This window comes from Stegodyphus dumicola, chromosome 8, assembly GCF_044657685.1.
Source record: "Stegodyphus dumicola isolate Sdum_Otavi_A_Nest chromosome 8, ASM4465768v1".
NCBI lineage: Eukaryota > Metazoa > Arthropoda > Arachnida > Araneae > Eresidae > Stegodyphus > Stegodyphus dumicola.
The window spans coordinates 112,676,523-112,694,227 of record NC_140775.1 but is presented as its reverse complement, the minus strand read 5'-3'; the positions used below and the strand labels follow the sequence as shown (position 1 = coordinate 112,694,227).

Sequence of the window (17,705 nt, the reverse complement as noted above, 5' to 3'; positions counted from 1 at the left end):
AAAACTGTAAGGCTCTCTTAGTTTGACCAGTGTAAATTAAACCAACAACTGGCAAGGAAACCTGTAAATACCCCAGGAATTCATATCCGGAATGGGGTCTTTGAGTATGGAACTCGGAATTTTGTTGATGGGGGAATAAACGGCCCTAAGTTAAATTTCTGTAAAATACATGCAATTTTATAGAAATTGGAAAGAGAGGAATGACAACAGAATTCTTGTAATCTCCTGGAACAAGAGTATGCCTTTTGGTGTGTTGAGATGAGAATTTTTTAACTGCTTGATTAATAATGCTGAGTGAAAATTCAATGTCAATAGCTACTGCTTTTAAATAATTTAGTTCTTCATCAAGAGACAGTTTAGAAGAGCAAACCTGAAGTGCATGGAAAACACAGGGATAAAATGACGCTAACTTTTGTTTAGTTGGATGACATGACTTGAAGTGTGGTGGAAGGCAAACCAATGAAGGTTTATGGTAAACAGTAGTACTTAAGTTGGATGTGTTACATGTGACCAGACTGTCAAGGAAAAGTAGAGAGTTGCATGTCTCAAGTTCAAAAATGAACTGAATAGCAAAATCAATGAAATTCATTGATTAAATAGCTTTATTTAAATCATCTTTACTACCTTCAAACAGGGTAAAAGTATTATTTACATAGCGGAACCATACTGGGAAGTTTCAAATAATTTTGATTCACAATAATGCATGTCGATATCAGCCAGGATGTGACTGAGGGAGCTTCCCATGGCAAATTTTCAGTTTGCTTGTAATACTTATTTTGGAAAACAAAATGAATTTTTTTTAACAGAGTTGAGTGAGGAGAATTAGCTCATCAATTTCGATGCAAGAGAAATGAAATTCACAAAGTCTGGTTTCTAGACATCGTAATGCACCCTCCACTGGAACATTGGTGAATAACGATTTTACATCAAAAGAAATCATGAGATTTTAACTTTTTATGCAAACTCAATTGAATTTTTTATGGTGTAAATGTTATTATCTAATAGAGTTGAAAATCTAGAAACTAAATATTTAGCTAATGGATACGAGGCAGTGCCTAAATTTGACACAATAGGGCAGAAAGGAATACAACTTTTATGAATTTAGGGATGAGCATATAATCTGGCACAATTCGCAACAGATAGGATAAGAGACTATTTTAAGTTGAACGAAATGATTTGTGAAGATTTGATCGCAGTTTTTATTTTTGACAGGTCCAAAGGTGAAGGACTTTAGGGATCAAATTATATGGTAATTCGTTTAAGAGTTTAGTGACACCATCAATGTAAGTGTTCTTGTCGATGAGGACTATCTGGCCAGCTCTGCCAGTCTTTGAAATGATAACATTCAGGCTAGAATGAATTTTGCGCATTGTAGATCTTTATCTCGCATTTTACTCAGCTTGCTTATATTCCACTCAATGCATTAAACAATGCTTTTTTGACTTTGTAACAGGTCATGGAATTCATTATGCAGGTTGGTAAGAGAGATAATTATAAGCTGCCACACATGAAAAAGGTAGTGCTTTAATCTAAAAACACAATCCTGGAATTCATTAATTATGCCAGAGAATCCATTAATGCCATCCATGAAGCTATAAAAATTTTAAAAATTAAACAACATGTAATATATACAAAATAAAAGTTAAATACTTATTACACTTACATAGTTGTATCATGCTTGATCTTATTACTTACATAGTTGTATCATGCTTGATCAACTGTGCTTCCATCTTGAAATTAGTGATATAGCAAGATAATTTTTTTTTTTTTTTTTTTTAAGGAACAATCAATTCAATACAAATAATTTATATAAACACAGAGGAAACTTGAGATATGAGCACCTCTATATATGAGAAATTCGAGATACAAGCAAAGCATGAAAAAAAAATTCATCTCTAAACATTAACAAACTCAAGTAACAAGCAACAAGCCAGGCTGTCGGTATGCCGTGGCGCTTTTCCCAATCCGGCTCGGACTCAATGTTCTTTGATCTACGTGTGTATGTGCTTGCGAACTAATTGTTTTTTTACTGTTAATCAGAAAATTATTATTTTATGATTCCTCCCAAGAAAATTGTTGCCTCAGATAGTGCTGCAGAGAAAAAGAAGGAAGACATGGCCATTGAAATTAAGAAAGAAATCATAGATTTATCTATGATTACATTTATAAACATAAGCGCTGTGCAAGAGTGATGGAATTGAAGACTTATGGCCGTTTGACATTGATCTGCACTATTTTGCAAAAGAAGGAAGAATTAATAAACTTGACGCGGCCAAAGAAGTTACTGTTACTTCCAAGCACCATCCAAAACTTCTAGATGTTGAGAAGTTGTTGTTGGTATGGATTAATGAGAATCAATTAAAAGGTGATTCGGTGTCAGAAGCTATCATTTGTACTAAGGCTAAGAATCTGTACTTGGACTTTCTCCAAAAAACACCAGGTACTTTGACTGAAGATGAGATAGCAATGAGAGGTTGATCTTTACATTATGGTAACTTGGCGATTTTTTGGCGAAAATTTGGCGACCAACTCTCCTACAGCAACCCTCTATTTTTTTTTCCCCACCGCCATTTTGTCTTCACGAAGTAAAGACATGTTTCTTTTCTTTTTATCTACTGAACACTTCTTCCAACAATCTACTAGCCGAATTGCACTTACGCTAGAAATTTTATCAAACAAAATTGCTTAATCATGACAAATATTCACTGCAAAATTGGGAAAAAGTGCACAATACCATACCCCTTACGCGTTTTTCAAAATAACACATACACATAAACCATGTACACGCCAACTTATTTTTACTTAAAAAAACATCCCAGAATTGCACAAAAATGGCATTGCGCACACTCTTCACTATATCCATGTACACTGCTTTTTTCTCATAAATTAGAAAAATTTCACGAAAATACATGACAATTTTTTCAATCTTTAAACCCGGTAAAAAGAACATATATGAAATTACCTGATCGCGAAAATGTATTTACACTTTCCAAATATGAACATTTCCACATATAAAATAAATAAAATATCCAAAAACTTTTACCTCTAAATCATCTATTACATTATACACGTCACCAACGAATTCATACCGCAAGCATTACAAATACTTAGTATCAAATATTTAAATTATTTCCATCCACGTTTACTTCAACTTAAACGTATACCAAATTCCTACAAACATAAAATTCACAAAATAACTATCATTTAATTAAAATATCACTAAACCATGTACACGTCGACTTATTTTTACTTGAAAAAACATCCCAGAATTGCACAAAAATTGCATTGCGCACACTCTTCACTATATCCATGTACACTGCTTTTTTGTCAGAAATTAGAAAAATTTCACGAAAATACATGACAATTTTCTCAATCTTTAAACCCGGTAAAAAGAACATATGTGAAATTACCTGATCGCGAAAATGTATTTACACTTTCCAAATATGAACATTTCCACATATAAAATAAATAAAATATCCAAAAACTTTTACCTTCAAATCATCTATTACATTATACACATCACCAACGAATTCATACCGCAACCATTACAAATACTTAGTGTCAGATATTTAAATTATTTCCATGCACGTTTACTTCAACTAAAACGTATACCAAATTCCTACAAACATAAAATTCACAAAATAACTATCATTTAATTAAAATATAATTAAATTCAAAAACACTACTTAAAATATAAATGAGCACATACATTAAATTAATAAAAATTACCTTACAATCCTAATTACTTTAAACCAAATCATTGCTAATAACAATTTTCCCAATAATACCAAATTCCTTTCCACCTCACATTTAGAACAATGCGTAAAAATAATATCCTCAAATAATTAAAAATACTAACTTACCTAATCTTCTTCAGAATCTTGATTACGTGGCGGATACACTTTTCTAATTCATTCAATAAAATTATTGAAAGATTTTTTCTGCGAATTTTTCCTCCATACTTCCTCCGCTAAATAAGAAGCAAACTTCTCTTTATCACAATGCCTAAATACCCATTTCGAATTAACTTTAGATACGGCCATGGGATCCAAAAATTAACAAACACTGTTTCACACAACACAGAATAAAGCCAAATACAAAAGTTCGAGATTTTTTCCCGATTTCCCCCCTTTTCCGATTAAAGAACCGTAATTCGTCCATTAATATCACATGACATATCCCATGATCTCTCATTTCCCTCACACAAAATAATGCGTAATCGGAGCTGAGTACTGCTCACATTATTACCAAAGTCCCAGGTAGTAACCTTTATCGCCTCCAAAATGTCGCCAAACTACCAGTTACCATATTGTAAAGATCAACCCAATGAGATTTTGAGGGGTGCAAAATGGTATAACTGGATTTCTGTTATTTTCAGTGGGGAAGTTTGTTCCTAGATATGAGAAATTCACTATACGAGCTCAATGCTGGAACAAATTAAACTCATATCTCGAGGTTCCACTGTAGGTGGATCATTTCAATATGGAAAATGAAAATGTCAATAAAGTCATTTATGAATAATGCTTACCTAGAAATGTGTGAATGCAAACAACATAAAAGAAAATGTACTCTGAATAATAAACAACAATATTACCAGATTTTATATCATACATAATTAAATCAAATGACAGAAAAATATTAAAAAATTTTGGTAAAAATATATTTACAGGTACCCCTTGGCGAAAATTGGCGGTACATGGATACCGAGTTTGTGCAATTCTTTGACTTATTATTTTGGTGCCAAAAATCGCCGCCACACAAGCTAAAAAAAACAGACAAGGCCAAAAATCGCCAAAATAGTGAGACAAAGAATTGCACAAACTCGGTATCCATGTACACATCGACCTATTTTCACTTTAAAGACATCAGATTATAATGGAAATATAATAGAAAAAAACATATTTTGGCTTTGTCTAGTGGTGCAAAAATTGCTGCTACACAAACTCAGTATTTACATATACATCGACCTATTTTCACTTAAAAAAACATCAGAGAATTGCACAAACTTGGCATTGTGCACTCCCTTGACTTTATCAATGTACATGTCGACCTATTTTCACTTAAAAAAACAACAGAGAATTGCACAAACAAGGCATTGCACACTCTCGTCGATAAATGAAACAACAACTTCACGATAATACAAGGGGTACCCTTCTCTTTACTCTAACCAAAATTTTTACAACTGCAAATATCAGTTTTAAAAATCTGTCAAATGAAATGATCAAGAAAAGGAAAAAATTCTACTACTTTCAATTACTGAATCTAAGTAAAACTTTAATTTCAAATCTTATATTATTTATATAATTAAAAATTATATTTTACCTAATTTATATAAAAGCAGAAAAACAATAGCTGGTATTGTTCCTTTAGTTGAAAATATTATCTGTGGTATTTCACATATATTGTATTTTTTATCTGAAGGTGATGATGCTAATTTTGCTTCTTTAGTTTCATCTTCTGATTCTAAAGTCTCCTTTTTGATATTAAGCCTTTTTCGAAGTAAATTCTCATGAGATTCTTCAATACTAAATGGTCTTTTACTTTCATGCGATTCAATAGTTTCATCCTTTAATTCTGTCGTAGGATTGCTATTTTTACGTTTCGGTCCATCAGATTTCACTTTTGTGAAATAATTGTGAGTATACATAGGCAAAACTGCAACAACAGACATAATGTACAGACTAGCAAGTGAAAGACATAAGTAACTCCAGCCATGATAAAAATGAACCCAAAATAGTATACCCCCACCGAATAAGGCTCCTAATTTATAACCCACAACTTGGGCTGTATTTCCATGTCCCATTTCACATTCTTGCAATAACTGCAATGCTAAAGCATCCACTGAAACATCCTGAATTGCAGAAAATAAATTAAGAAATAATAACCATATGGACATCAATACAAAATACTCAGTGTTTATTATTATACCAAAAAGAGAAATGGTTGTTAAAGCAGCTAAACTAAATAAAAGCCAAAGCCACTTTGTGAAAAAGAGGTCAATTAACGGTGCAAAACCAGCTTTACACAACCACGGTAAAAGCAACAATTTCATGAGAGATAATCGAGTATGTGATAATCCAGTTGATCTTAAATACATAGGAATAAATTTATCTTGAAATCCGTACGGTAAGCCCTGAACGAAGTACAAAACAGTTAATGTGAAAATCTTGCCAATCATGATGAAAGTGTTATTTGAATCACACAATAATTAACGGAATAAAACAATAAGATGAATAAAATTAATTAACATTAAAATTCATATGACGCCTAATCAAGTCAATATATATTCACATTTCGAAACTGACAGGGAGATGACCTGTTTTGCACCCGCTAAGTCTTTCTCCCCGGAACCGGCATTTGAAATCAGGTAAAGTTACAGTGCTAGCTCTAGCAAACCTTCTATGTCTTTCCAATTATCCATACCTCTGTGTTTTTAACATGTGAAACTGCAGTGTTTTAGGGGGATATTTTTTAGTGTACTCAAAGTAATAGCCAGCTTACAACTCGCGCACATGCATACCCTCCCATGTCTGTGAGTCATGCAGAGTAAATTGCTTTATATTTAAGCATCATTTCGCTGAACAGTATTCTCTTGCTGTAAAAAAAAATGTGAATATTATCCACATAAGCGTTTTTTTCGCATAAAGTTTCAAAGCCTTGGTTACAAACTTGCTCCAAAATGAGGTTTTGAAATATTCAATGAATTCAGACAGGCACTGCTACTTGTTCTTTATGGCCAATGGCAACGACCTCGTTGGTCAATGGGCGCGTTTCAGTTTCGATTTAAAAATCGGCAACTATGAGTACTTACAGTAGTATATCTGTTTATTCGGTCAATTTTAGTGATAGAGATGTTTTGAAATTTTTTAAATCAAAGTGTCACATATTTCCTTAAATATTGTGCAGTTATATAGTTTTTGAAAAATACAGAGATCAAATAATATTAATGTTTTTACTGCACTTGGATTTAAATTTCACCGCACTAGGATGTAGAAAGAAATATGAATATATTTTATGAATTAAAATGTGTGTGTATTGAGTGCTGCGTCCGGTAAACATTCGAAGTTAAAACTGAGAATGATGGTATATTTTCTTATTTAGCATTTTGAAGATTTAAAAATTTTTCTTCCTCATACCCAGTGCTTGTTACATAGAAAGGGTTTTTAAATACTTTTGCGTATATTTCATAACTATCTTTCTCTCTTTTTTTTTTTTAATTTTTTTTTTTTTTTTTTATTTTAAAGCAGTAATTGTTTCGAGCTGATTATCATCGTAGCATAGCAAATGTTTTGCCTCGGAATGACTCAGTTTTGAAATTGAGATAAGCGGTATCCCTTTCGACTGTTATCAATGTACCGATAAAGGAAGGAAAAGTAATCGCTGGAATGAAAGTATGATTATGCGTCTCAATAAGCTATTTTGTGAAAGTTTGTGCTTGAGAAATATATGGCACAATCAAACTTCTTTGAGCTATGCATAATTTAAAACTGTAAGAAATATGATTTTGCTTTCAGTATTATTAATATTTTTTAGAACTGTTACGTTATAAACTTGAGGGGAAAACAAAACGCTTTTTCATATAGGTGGGAATTTTTTTTTCTGAATATGTTATATGGAAGAATTTTGTTTCTTTTTGCTTTATACATTTTTAGACTTCTTATAGTTTTGTGATAATGATAGTGATCAATTTTTTTTTCAGAGGTATTGTTTTTGTTATTATTATGATGTTTTTTTTTTTTTTTTTGGTTGTTGTTGTAGATACTTTATTTTTACAATGATCATAAGAATCATATGGATTTTGGTGCTTTTCGAAGGTCTGATATTTTTTCATTTCTGACTTCCATTTCTTTTAACTTTCTGTAATTTTTTTCATTCTGCTTCATAGTGGTTAATCTAAATCTGTTATTTTTATAGCAGTTTTGAATTCTGAAGCTTCAACTTGTTCATCATGGCTTACATGTGGGCAGTGCATTGCTTCTCGGAATTGTACTTGATGTTCAGAATCGGTAAGAATAATTTTTTTTATCTTATTGAATTAGTTTTTTCAAAAAGTTATATATTAGTCTTGAATTATTTCGATTAACAAGAGAGGGTTATCTATTTTGTATCTTGCTATTCATAAATATATTTATAACTCGAATTTTCTACTTATTTAATATCGGAATTTTAATTAATACATATGTAAAATTGTATGTACTTATGTAAAATTGAAAATACAATAAAAATGTACATATAAATTTAAAAATTGTAAATATGTAAAATTGTACATACAAATTGTATGCTACTTATATAAAATTGGAATTTTAATTGAGACTAAAAAGTCTCAATTATCCACCATACTGCAGAAACTTAATTTTTGCTGAAAGTTGCTATTATTACTCTGTTCTATACTCTACTATCTCAAGATAGTATATTAGTCATATTATCGTGACCAAGTTTGTAGTAAAATGTTGCTTGATGTTCAATAGGTCTATTTTAATGTATGTCTTTAAAACGTTCTGCGTTACTGATCATTACTGAGTCTCATCTGTCTAAGATGATCAGGACTGTAATATATATTAATATTATTTATCTTTCTATAAGAATCTGAAAATTCACAAATTTTCAGCTGTAAACTGTTTAACTTTGAGTCCCAGGCTCCACAAAGGTTTTAATAAAGAAATATTGCATGTCAAACGTTCTCAAAGATGTTTTTATTGACAGCATATAATTCTATCAAGAAGTTGAGAAAATATTGCATTTTAATATGTAATGTTTTAAAGAATGTTCTTTTTAGAACAACAATAAATTGAAATTAAATATTGTTGCCTCTCGCAAGTTATGGGTTTCTTCCGTAAAGAACCTGTTGCATTTTTTCTAGTCAAGCTTGCCAACAGCTGATTGATGACAAGCAGCATACAGTTAAGTTATCAGATATTAAGTACATAAAAGTAAGCCAGTTAAACATGACATTAAGTGCAGATAATGAAAATAAGTTTAATAATAAATGACATAAATTCAAGTTATCAGAGAAAACAATATATTAAGCATATGGAAGTAAAAATGGTTGATCTTTACATTATGGTAACTTGGCAATTTTTTGGCGAAAATTTGGCAACCAACTCTCCTACAGCAACTTTCTATTTTTTTTTCCCCGCCGCCATTTTGTCTTCACGAAGTAAAGACATGTTTCTTTTCTTCTTATCTACTGAACACTTCTTCCAACAATCTACTAGCCGAATTACACTTATGCTAGAAATTTTATCAAACAAAACTGCTTAATCATGACAAATATTCAAATTAAATTGGGAAAAAGTGCAAAATACCATACTCCTTACGCGTTTTTCAAAATAACACATACACATAAACCATGTACACGCCGACTTATTTTTACTTAAAAAAACATCCCAGAATTGCACAAAAATGGCATTGCGCACACTCTTCACTATATCCATGTACACTGCTTTTTTCTCATAAATTAGAAAAATTTCACGAAAATACATGACAATTTTCTCAATCTTTAAACCCGGTAAAAAGAACATGTATGAAATTACCTGATCGAAAAAGTATTTACCCTTTACAAATATGAACATTTCCACATATAAAATAAATAAAATATCCAAAAACTTTTACCTCTAAATCATCTATTACATTATCAGAGTTGCCAACTCTCCCGATTTAGGCGGGAGACTCCCGATTTTCGACCGCTCTCCCGCCAACCCGATTTACAATATATTTCTCCCGCCTTTTTCGTATTCTTAATATTTCTCACGATTTTTATGGAACTTGGCTTAATACTTCGTTATATGAACAAAAAAAAAAAAAAAAAAAGTGATTTTGGACGTCTGAAAGCAACTGAATTTTCTCTAGATTATATCTAAAATGAAACCTTGCGAATCAGATGAGAATTTCTGCTTTGTGATTGACAGCATACGTATCCAGAAACGTCGTTTTCCAGTTCTCCAATGGTCATCGAGCTCCACTGCGTGTCATCTGGCATATATTAGCCAATGAGCATAAAGCAAGCTCAAGGCCGTTGGATGTTCTTTCGCTATTTCGTTCATCTTCTCCTGAGTTGTGTGAGTACATGTGCCTTTAGGAAATAGTTTTAGAAATTATCGTCTTTTGATATGTCTGCGAGAAAGGTGAAATACTCGTGCACGTTTCCAAAATCGTACACAGTTGACTTTCCTTCCATTATTTCTTCAAGGAGATGTAATAAATTTGCGATGTGTACCATCTGTCGTTGCGATTTTTCGATTTCGCTTGGTGGAAGGGCAGATGTTTTCAAACATGTGCGTACACATAAACACAAGGACAACATGAGTTGTTTTGAAAAAACGAAAAATTAAGTTTTTCTTCGGAAACAAAAGACCAAAAAGTGATTAATGCAGAATGTCTGTTCTCTGCCTTTTTACTGGAGTACAACCTGCCACTGAATGCATCGGATCACGCTGCAGCTTTATTTAGAAAAATGTTTCCCGATAGTGAAATTGCTAAGAAATACTCAAGTGCAAGGACCAAAACAGGTGAAATTGTTAAAGAAATGGGTTTGAAAAATAAATCTTCAGTTATTGATTGCATTAAAACAGCTCCGTTCTGCCTCTCTACGGATGGAAGCAATAATACCAATTCAAAACTGTATCCAATTGTTGTTTCTTTTTTTAATCCAGAGTCTTCAGAAATTGAGTGCAGTTTACTTTCTGTCCCCACTTTAGAAGGACATTTGACAGGCTTTAATATAGCACAGCTAATTATTAAAACTTTAAAATAAAATGCAGTCCCTCTGGATAATTGCTTGGCGCTTGGTGCCGATAATGCACCAGTAATGGTAGGCTTGATGACTGGTGTTGCAGGCATCTTAAGAAAGGCAAATTCAGATTTGCAGATTATGAGGTGCACCTGTCACCTCTTAAATTTAGCAGCTGAAAAAAGGGCAGCTTCTTTACCATTAAATGTGGATGAACACATTATTGATATTTATTATTATCTTGAAAGGAGTTCTAAAAGAAAGGGAAAATTGAAACAGTTCCAACAGCTGCATAATACTGAAATGAGAAAAATTTTGAAACGTGTGTACACTCTGGTTGTCTTTAAAGAAATGCTTATCTAGAATCCTCGATCAATGGAACCCACTTCCTGCATTTTTTAAAGAAGAAGTAAATGATTAAGACACAATAACACGCCGAATAAATACTAATTCAGAAGTCAAACAACAAAAATCAGCGTTATATTCACAAAATTTTCACAGGACTAGTTTCGATAGTTTTACCGAACCATCATCTTCAGCTGCAAAACCGCAAATGAACAAGATAGGAAATAATGATTAGATAAGATAAGAAAGCCTGGACAAGAATAAGCAAGTGGTGCCATCTGTTGGCGAAACCAGAACTAAAACATAATTTCTCTAAAAGCCGAAGGCAAATTTGGATTGGAATTAGGATCGTTAACTAGAACAGAAAGATTTTTATGAATGTGAAATGCCTCTAGAAAATCCAGTTCTCCAATGGAAGATGTTTTTTGAATAATTTTGGCAGCAGAAAAATTGAAAGTGTGATTTTCGGACCAACAATGTTGAGCAACAGAAGACTTCTGTGTTTCCTTTTTTCTAACATATGCCTCATGTTCTTTGACGCGAAATTTTAAGGCTCTCTTAGTTTGACCAATGTAAATTAAACCACACTGGCAAGGAATCCTATAAATACCCCAGGAATTCATATCCGGAATGGGGTCCTTGAGTATAGAAGTTGGAATTTTATTGATGGGAGAATAAACAACCCGAAAGTTAAATTTCTGCAAAATATGTGCAACTTTATAGCTAATTGATGGAAAGAAGGGAATGACAACAGAATTTTTATAATCTCCTAAAATAAGAGTGTGGCTTTTAGTGTGTTGAGATGACAATTTTTTAACTGCTTGATTAATAATGTTGGGTGAAAAGCCCCTGTCAATAGCTATTGCTTTTAAATAATTTAGTTCTTCATCAAGGGCTAGTTTGGAGGAGCAAACTTGAAGAGCACGGAAAACATAGGAATAAAATGAAGCTAACTTTTGTTTAGTCGGATGACATGATTTAAAGTGTGGTGGAAGGCAAACCGATGAAGGTTTACGGTAAACTGTAGTACTGAAGTTGGATGTGTTACGTGTGACCAGAATATCGAGAAACGGAAGAGAATCGCAAGTCTCAAGTTCAAAAGTGAACTGAATAGCAGGATCAATAGAATTCATTGTTGAAAGAACTTTATTTAAATCATCTTTATTACCTTCAAACAGGGTAAAAGTATCGTCTACGTAGCGGAACCATGCCGGGAAGTTTAAAGTTTCAAACAATTTTGATTCATAATAATGCATGTAGATATCAGCCAAGATGGGACTGAGGGGGCTTCCCATGGCTAATCCCTCAGTTTGCTTGTAATATTTATTTTGGAAAACAAAATGTGTTTGTTTCAAACAGAGTTGAGTGAGAGAAATTAGCTCATCAATTTCGATGCAAGAGAAATGAAATTCGCGAAGTCTGGTTTCTAGACATCTTAATGCACCCTCCACTGGGACATTGGTGAATAATGATTTTACATCAAAAGAAACCATGAGTAAATTACTAGGAGAAATGTTTTTAACCTTTTTTACAAACTCTATTGAATTTTTTATGGTGTAAATGTTATTGTCTAATAGAGTGGAAAATCTAGAAACTAAATATTTAGCTAATGGATACGAGGCAGTGCCTAAATTTGATACAATAGGGCGGAAAGGAATACCACTTTTATGAATTTTGGGAAGAGCATATAATCTGGCACAATTCGCAACAGATGGGATAAGCGAATGTTTTAAGTTGCTTGAAATGATTTGCGAAGATTTGATTGCAGTTTTTATTTTGGATAAGTCCGAAGGTGAAGGATCTTTAGGGATCGGATTATATGGTCCTTCGTTTAAGAGTTTAGTGACACCATCGATGTAAGTGTTCTTATCCATGACGACTATCTGGCCACCTTTGTCGGCCTTTGAAATGATAATATCCGGGTTAGAATGAATTTCGCGCATTGTAGCTCTCTCTCTCGCAGTTAGATTTGGTTTCAAAGGTTTATTATTGAATTTCACATTATGAGCGATAAGATGCCTAATCATTTTTTTCTGTGAATCTGAAACTTTACTGAACTTGAAAGCTTTTTCGATAAGAGCCAAAATCTTTGGAATCGAGGGTTTACAGGTTTGTGAGAAGTTAAAATTATATTTTAGAATTCTCTCTTGTTCTTCTGAAAGACTAACATTAGAAATATTAACTACTGGTTTGATGTTTACAATGGGAAGATTTTTTGAGCTACTTGAACTGGAAGACTGTAAAAGAAGTTTTTCGAATTTAACTGCAAGGGTGTTTTTATGACGGATAACTGCATTCTCCGTTCTAGACCAAGACTTTTGTTCAAGGGCAGTGAATTTTGGATAGGATTTAGCGAGTTCCAGATGAAGCTTATAGAGTTCATGTTCAATTTTGGACAATTGTTGACGTGTATCCCTTATCACGGACCGAAGTAAGGCAAGCTTGCAATTTAACAGAATTCTTGAAACGCGACTCGAAGGTTTTTGATTAGATTTGATTTGAATAAAATTGGGGATCAATTTTTTACATTTACATTTAAGTAAAAAGTCAAGATGATTCAGGAATTTTTGCCGTTTCAGGCGTAATTCAGTGAAACGATTAACGGATGAAGGCATGATAAACAATGCAGAAAATCAAACTAAATTAACTGAGCATAAAGTAATAGCATAAACATAATTAAATTAACTTAAATAATAAAGTACACACAATACAGCAGAAAAATCCCTCACTGAAATGAATAGAAGACAAAACGTTTGTAAGAAAAATGCATGAAGTCAGACAAGCAAAGCACAATATCCAAATGTACAAAACATAAACATAACTTGAAAGTTGCAAAAATGTACTCACCAAAACTCCTACAATCACAAAATGGAGGCCACACCACGTGCAAAAAAGAAAGCAAAATGCCATTTTGTGATTGTAGGAGTTTTGGTGAGTACATTTTTGCAACTTTCAAGTTATGTTTATGTTTTGTACATTTGGATATTGTCCTTTGCTTGTCGGACTTCATGCATTTTTCTTACAAACGTTTTGTTTTCTATTCATTTCAGTGAGGGATTTTTCTGCTGTATTGTGTGTACTTTATTATTTAAGTTAATTTAATTATGTTTATGCTATTACTTTATGCTCAGTTAATTTAGTTTGATTTTCTGCATTGTTTATCATGCCTTCATCCGTTAATCGTTTCACTGAATTACGCCTGAAACGGCAAAAATTCCTGAATCATCTTGACTTTTTACTTAAATGTAAATGTAAAAAATTGATCCCCAATTTTATTCAAATCAAATCTAATCAAAAACCTTCGAGTCGCGTTTCAAGAATTCTGTTAAATTGCAAGCTTGCCTTACTTCGGTCCGTGATAAGGGATACACGTCAACAATTGTCCAAAATTGAACATGAACTCTATAAGCTTCATCTGGAACTCGCTAAATCCTATCCAAAATTCACTGCCCTTGAACAAAAGTCTTGGTCTAGAACGGAGAATGCAGTTATCCGTCATAAAAACACCCTTGCAGTTAAATTCGAAAAACTTCTTTTACAGTCTTCCAGTTCAAGTAGCTCAAAAAATCTTCCCATTGTAAACATCAAACCAGTAGTTAATATTTCTAATGTTAGTCTTTCAGAAGAACAAGAGAGAATTCTAAAATATAATTTTAACTTCTCACAAACCTGTAAACCCTCGATTCCAAAGATTTTGGCTCTTATCGAAAAAGCTTTCAAGTTCAGTAAAGTTTCAGATTCACAGAAAAAAATGATTAGGCATCTTATCGCTCATAATGTGAAATTCAATAATAAACCTTTGAAACCAAATCTAACTGCGAGAGAGAGAGCTACAATGCGCGAAATTCATTCTAACCCGGATATTATCATTTCAAAGGCCGACAAAGGTGGCCAGATAGTCGTCATGGATAAGAACACTTACATCGATGGTGTCACTAAACTCTTAAACGAAGGACCATATAATCCGATCCCTAAAGATCCTTCACCTTCGGACTTATCCAAAATAAAAACTGCGATCAAATCTTCGCAAATCATTTCAAGCAACTTAAAACATTCGCTTATCCCATCTGTTGCGAATTGTGCCAGATTATATGCTCTTCCCAAAATTCATAAAAGTGGTATTCCTTTCCGCCCTATTGTATCAAATTTAGGCACTGCCTCGTATCCATTAGCTAAATATTTAGTTTCTAGATTTTCCACTCTATTAGACAATAACATTTACACCATAAAAAATTCAATAGAGTTTGTAAAAAAGGTTAAAAACATTTCTCCTAGTAATTTACTCATGGTTTCTTTTGATGTAAAATCATTATTCACCAATGTCCCAGTGGAGGGTGCATTAAGATGTCTAGAAACCAGACTTCGCGAATTTCATTTCTCTTGCATCGAAATTGATGAGCTAATTTCTCTCACTCAACTCTGTTTGAAACAAACACATTTTGTTTTCCAAAATAAATATTACAAGCAAACTGAGGGATTAGCCATGGGAAGCCCCCTCAGTCCCATCTTGGCTGATATCTACATGCATTATTATGAATCAAAATTGTTTGAAACTTTAAACTTCCCGGCATGGTTCCGCTACGTAGACGATACTTTTACCCTGTTTGAAGGTAATAAAGATGATTTAAATAAAGTTCTTTCAACAATGAATTCTATTGATCCTGCTATTCAGTTCACTTTTGAACTTGAGACTTGCGATTCTCTTCCGTTTCTCGATATTCTGGTCACACGTAACACATCCAACTTCAGTACTACAGTTTACCGTAAACCTTCATCGGTTTGCCTTCCACCACACTTTAAATCATGTCATCCGACTAAACAAAAGTTAGCTTCATTTTATTCCTATGTTTTCCGTGCTCTTCAAGTTTGCTCCTCCAAACTAGCCCTTGATGAAGAACTAAATTATTTAAAAGCAATAGCTATTGACAGGGGCTTTTCACCCAACATTATTAATCAAGCAGTTAAAAAATTGTCATCTCAACACACTAAAAGCCACACTCTTATTTTAGGAGATTATAAAAATTCTGTTGTCATTCCCTTCTTTCCATCAATTAGCTATAAAGTTGCACATATTTTGCAGAAATTTAACTTTCGGGTTGTTTATTCTCCCATCAATAAAATTCCAACTTCTATACTCAAGGACCCCATTCCGGATATGAATTCCTGGGGTATTTATAGGATTCCTTGCCAGTGTGGTTTAATTTACATTGGTCAAACTAAGAGAGCCTTAAAATTTCGCGTCAAAGAACATGAGGCATATGTTAGAAAAAAGGAAACACAGAAGTCTTCTGTTGCTCAACATTGTTGGTCCGAAAATCACACTTTCAATTTTTCTGCTGCCAAAATTATTCAAAAAACATCTTCCATTGGAGAACTGGATTTTCTAGAGGCATTTCACATTCATAAAAATCTTTCTGTTCTAGTTAACGATCCTAATTCCAATCCAAATTTGCCTTCGGCTTTTAGAGAAATTATGTTTTAGTTCTGGTTTCGCCAACAGATGGCGCCACTTGCTTATTCTTGTCCAGGCTTTCTTATCTTATCTAATCATTATTTCCTATCTTGTTCATTTGCGGTTTTGCAGCTGAAGATGATGGTTCGGTAAAACCATCGAAACTAGTCATGTGAAAATTTTGTGAATATAACGCTGATTTTTGTTGTTTGACTTCTGAAGAAGTAAATGCTTCGAGAGTTAAGATAAAAGGCTCTATTGAATGTTATAAAGTACCTAAAGTAAATGAAGATGTAGTTACTACTTCCATTGTTAAAAATGGGTTTGAGAAAAATAAAGTAATTTCTGCATCATTCAGCAATTCAACTGGCAGTTCTCAAAATAATACTGCAAAATATAAGCGTAAAGCTGATACAAATTTCTCTCAAAATAAAAAAAAAAAAAATTGCTCAACACACGAAACATTTTCCGATTACTGTAAGTTTATCTTGTGAAGAACGAATATTTATGTTTTTTTCTTTGGACCTTAACAAAGCTTTTTGCTTTTTTTTTTACAATTCATTTTGCCAGCATTCGATGTTCTGAACACAATTCTACAAAGCAGAATTCCATTAATTCATGTTTTGCAATCAATGATTTATGATCTGTTTAAAGACATTTTATCAAAGTTTGTAAAACCAGTCTGTGTTTTGTCTTGTAATTCTATATATGATGTGATTTATGGTGAAACAGAAAATCAGAAGAAAGATGAAGATTTGGTAATAGGAGCTGCAACTACAAAAGTAGTGGAAGAACTTTCAGAAGAAAACAAAAGTAAGTTTTACCTTCATGTTAGAAGTTACTTCTGTCGAGTATGTGATTACACACTACATAAATTTCCAGTCAACGATGAAGTGATTTTGCATGCTAAAGTTGCTGATATTTCTGCTCTAGCAAATGCATCTTTTTCTGATATAAGGTACCTTTTGAACAGATTTCCTGTGTTACTTCGTTTAGTCATGAAAGATGATGATATTGATGTTGCTACTGATATACTTCAGTCGCAATTTTGCAGTTTACAATTAGAAGACTTGGATGAAGTTATAAAATCAGCTAGGATTGACACCCAGTGGAGGTTAATTGGAAAATTGAAAGGTGCTGATGGAATTTTAAAATATAGTGAACTCTCTAGAATTATGT

The 17,705-nt window shown here is 32.8% G+C and overlaps 2 protein-coding genes across 2 annotated transcripts in view; one reads left to right on the top strand and one right to left on the bottom strand.

The window, feature by feature from the left end:
* Positions 1-6,351, bottom strand: part of LOC118193579 (solute carrier family 33 member 2-like) — a 48,627-nt gene extending 42,276 nt beyond the window's left edge. Inside the window, exon 1 of the mRNA XM_035364691.2 lies at positions 5,323-6,351. Coding sequence (XP_035220582.1) covers positions 5,323-6,178 — 856 coding nt within the window. The 5' untranslated portion in view covers positions 6,179-6,351. The remainder of the gene's footprint in view (positions 1-5,322) is intronic.
* A 388-nt stretch (positions 6,352-6,739) lies between these two features.
* Positions 6,740-17,705, top strand: part of LOC118193585 (uncharacterized) — a 56,720-nt gene continuing 45,754 nt past the window's right edge. The window contains exons 1-3 of the mRNA XM_085823018.1: positions 6,740-7,083; positions 7,915-8,006; positions 17,259-17,484. Coding sequence (XP_085679144.1) covers positions 7,949-8,006; positions 17,259-17,484 — 284 coding nt within the window. The 5' untranslated portion in view covers positions 6,740-7,083; positions 7,915-7,948. The remainder of the gene's footprint in view (positions 7,084-7,914; positions 8,007-17,258; positions 17,485-17,705) is intronic.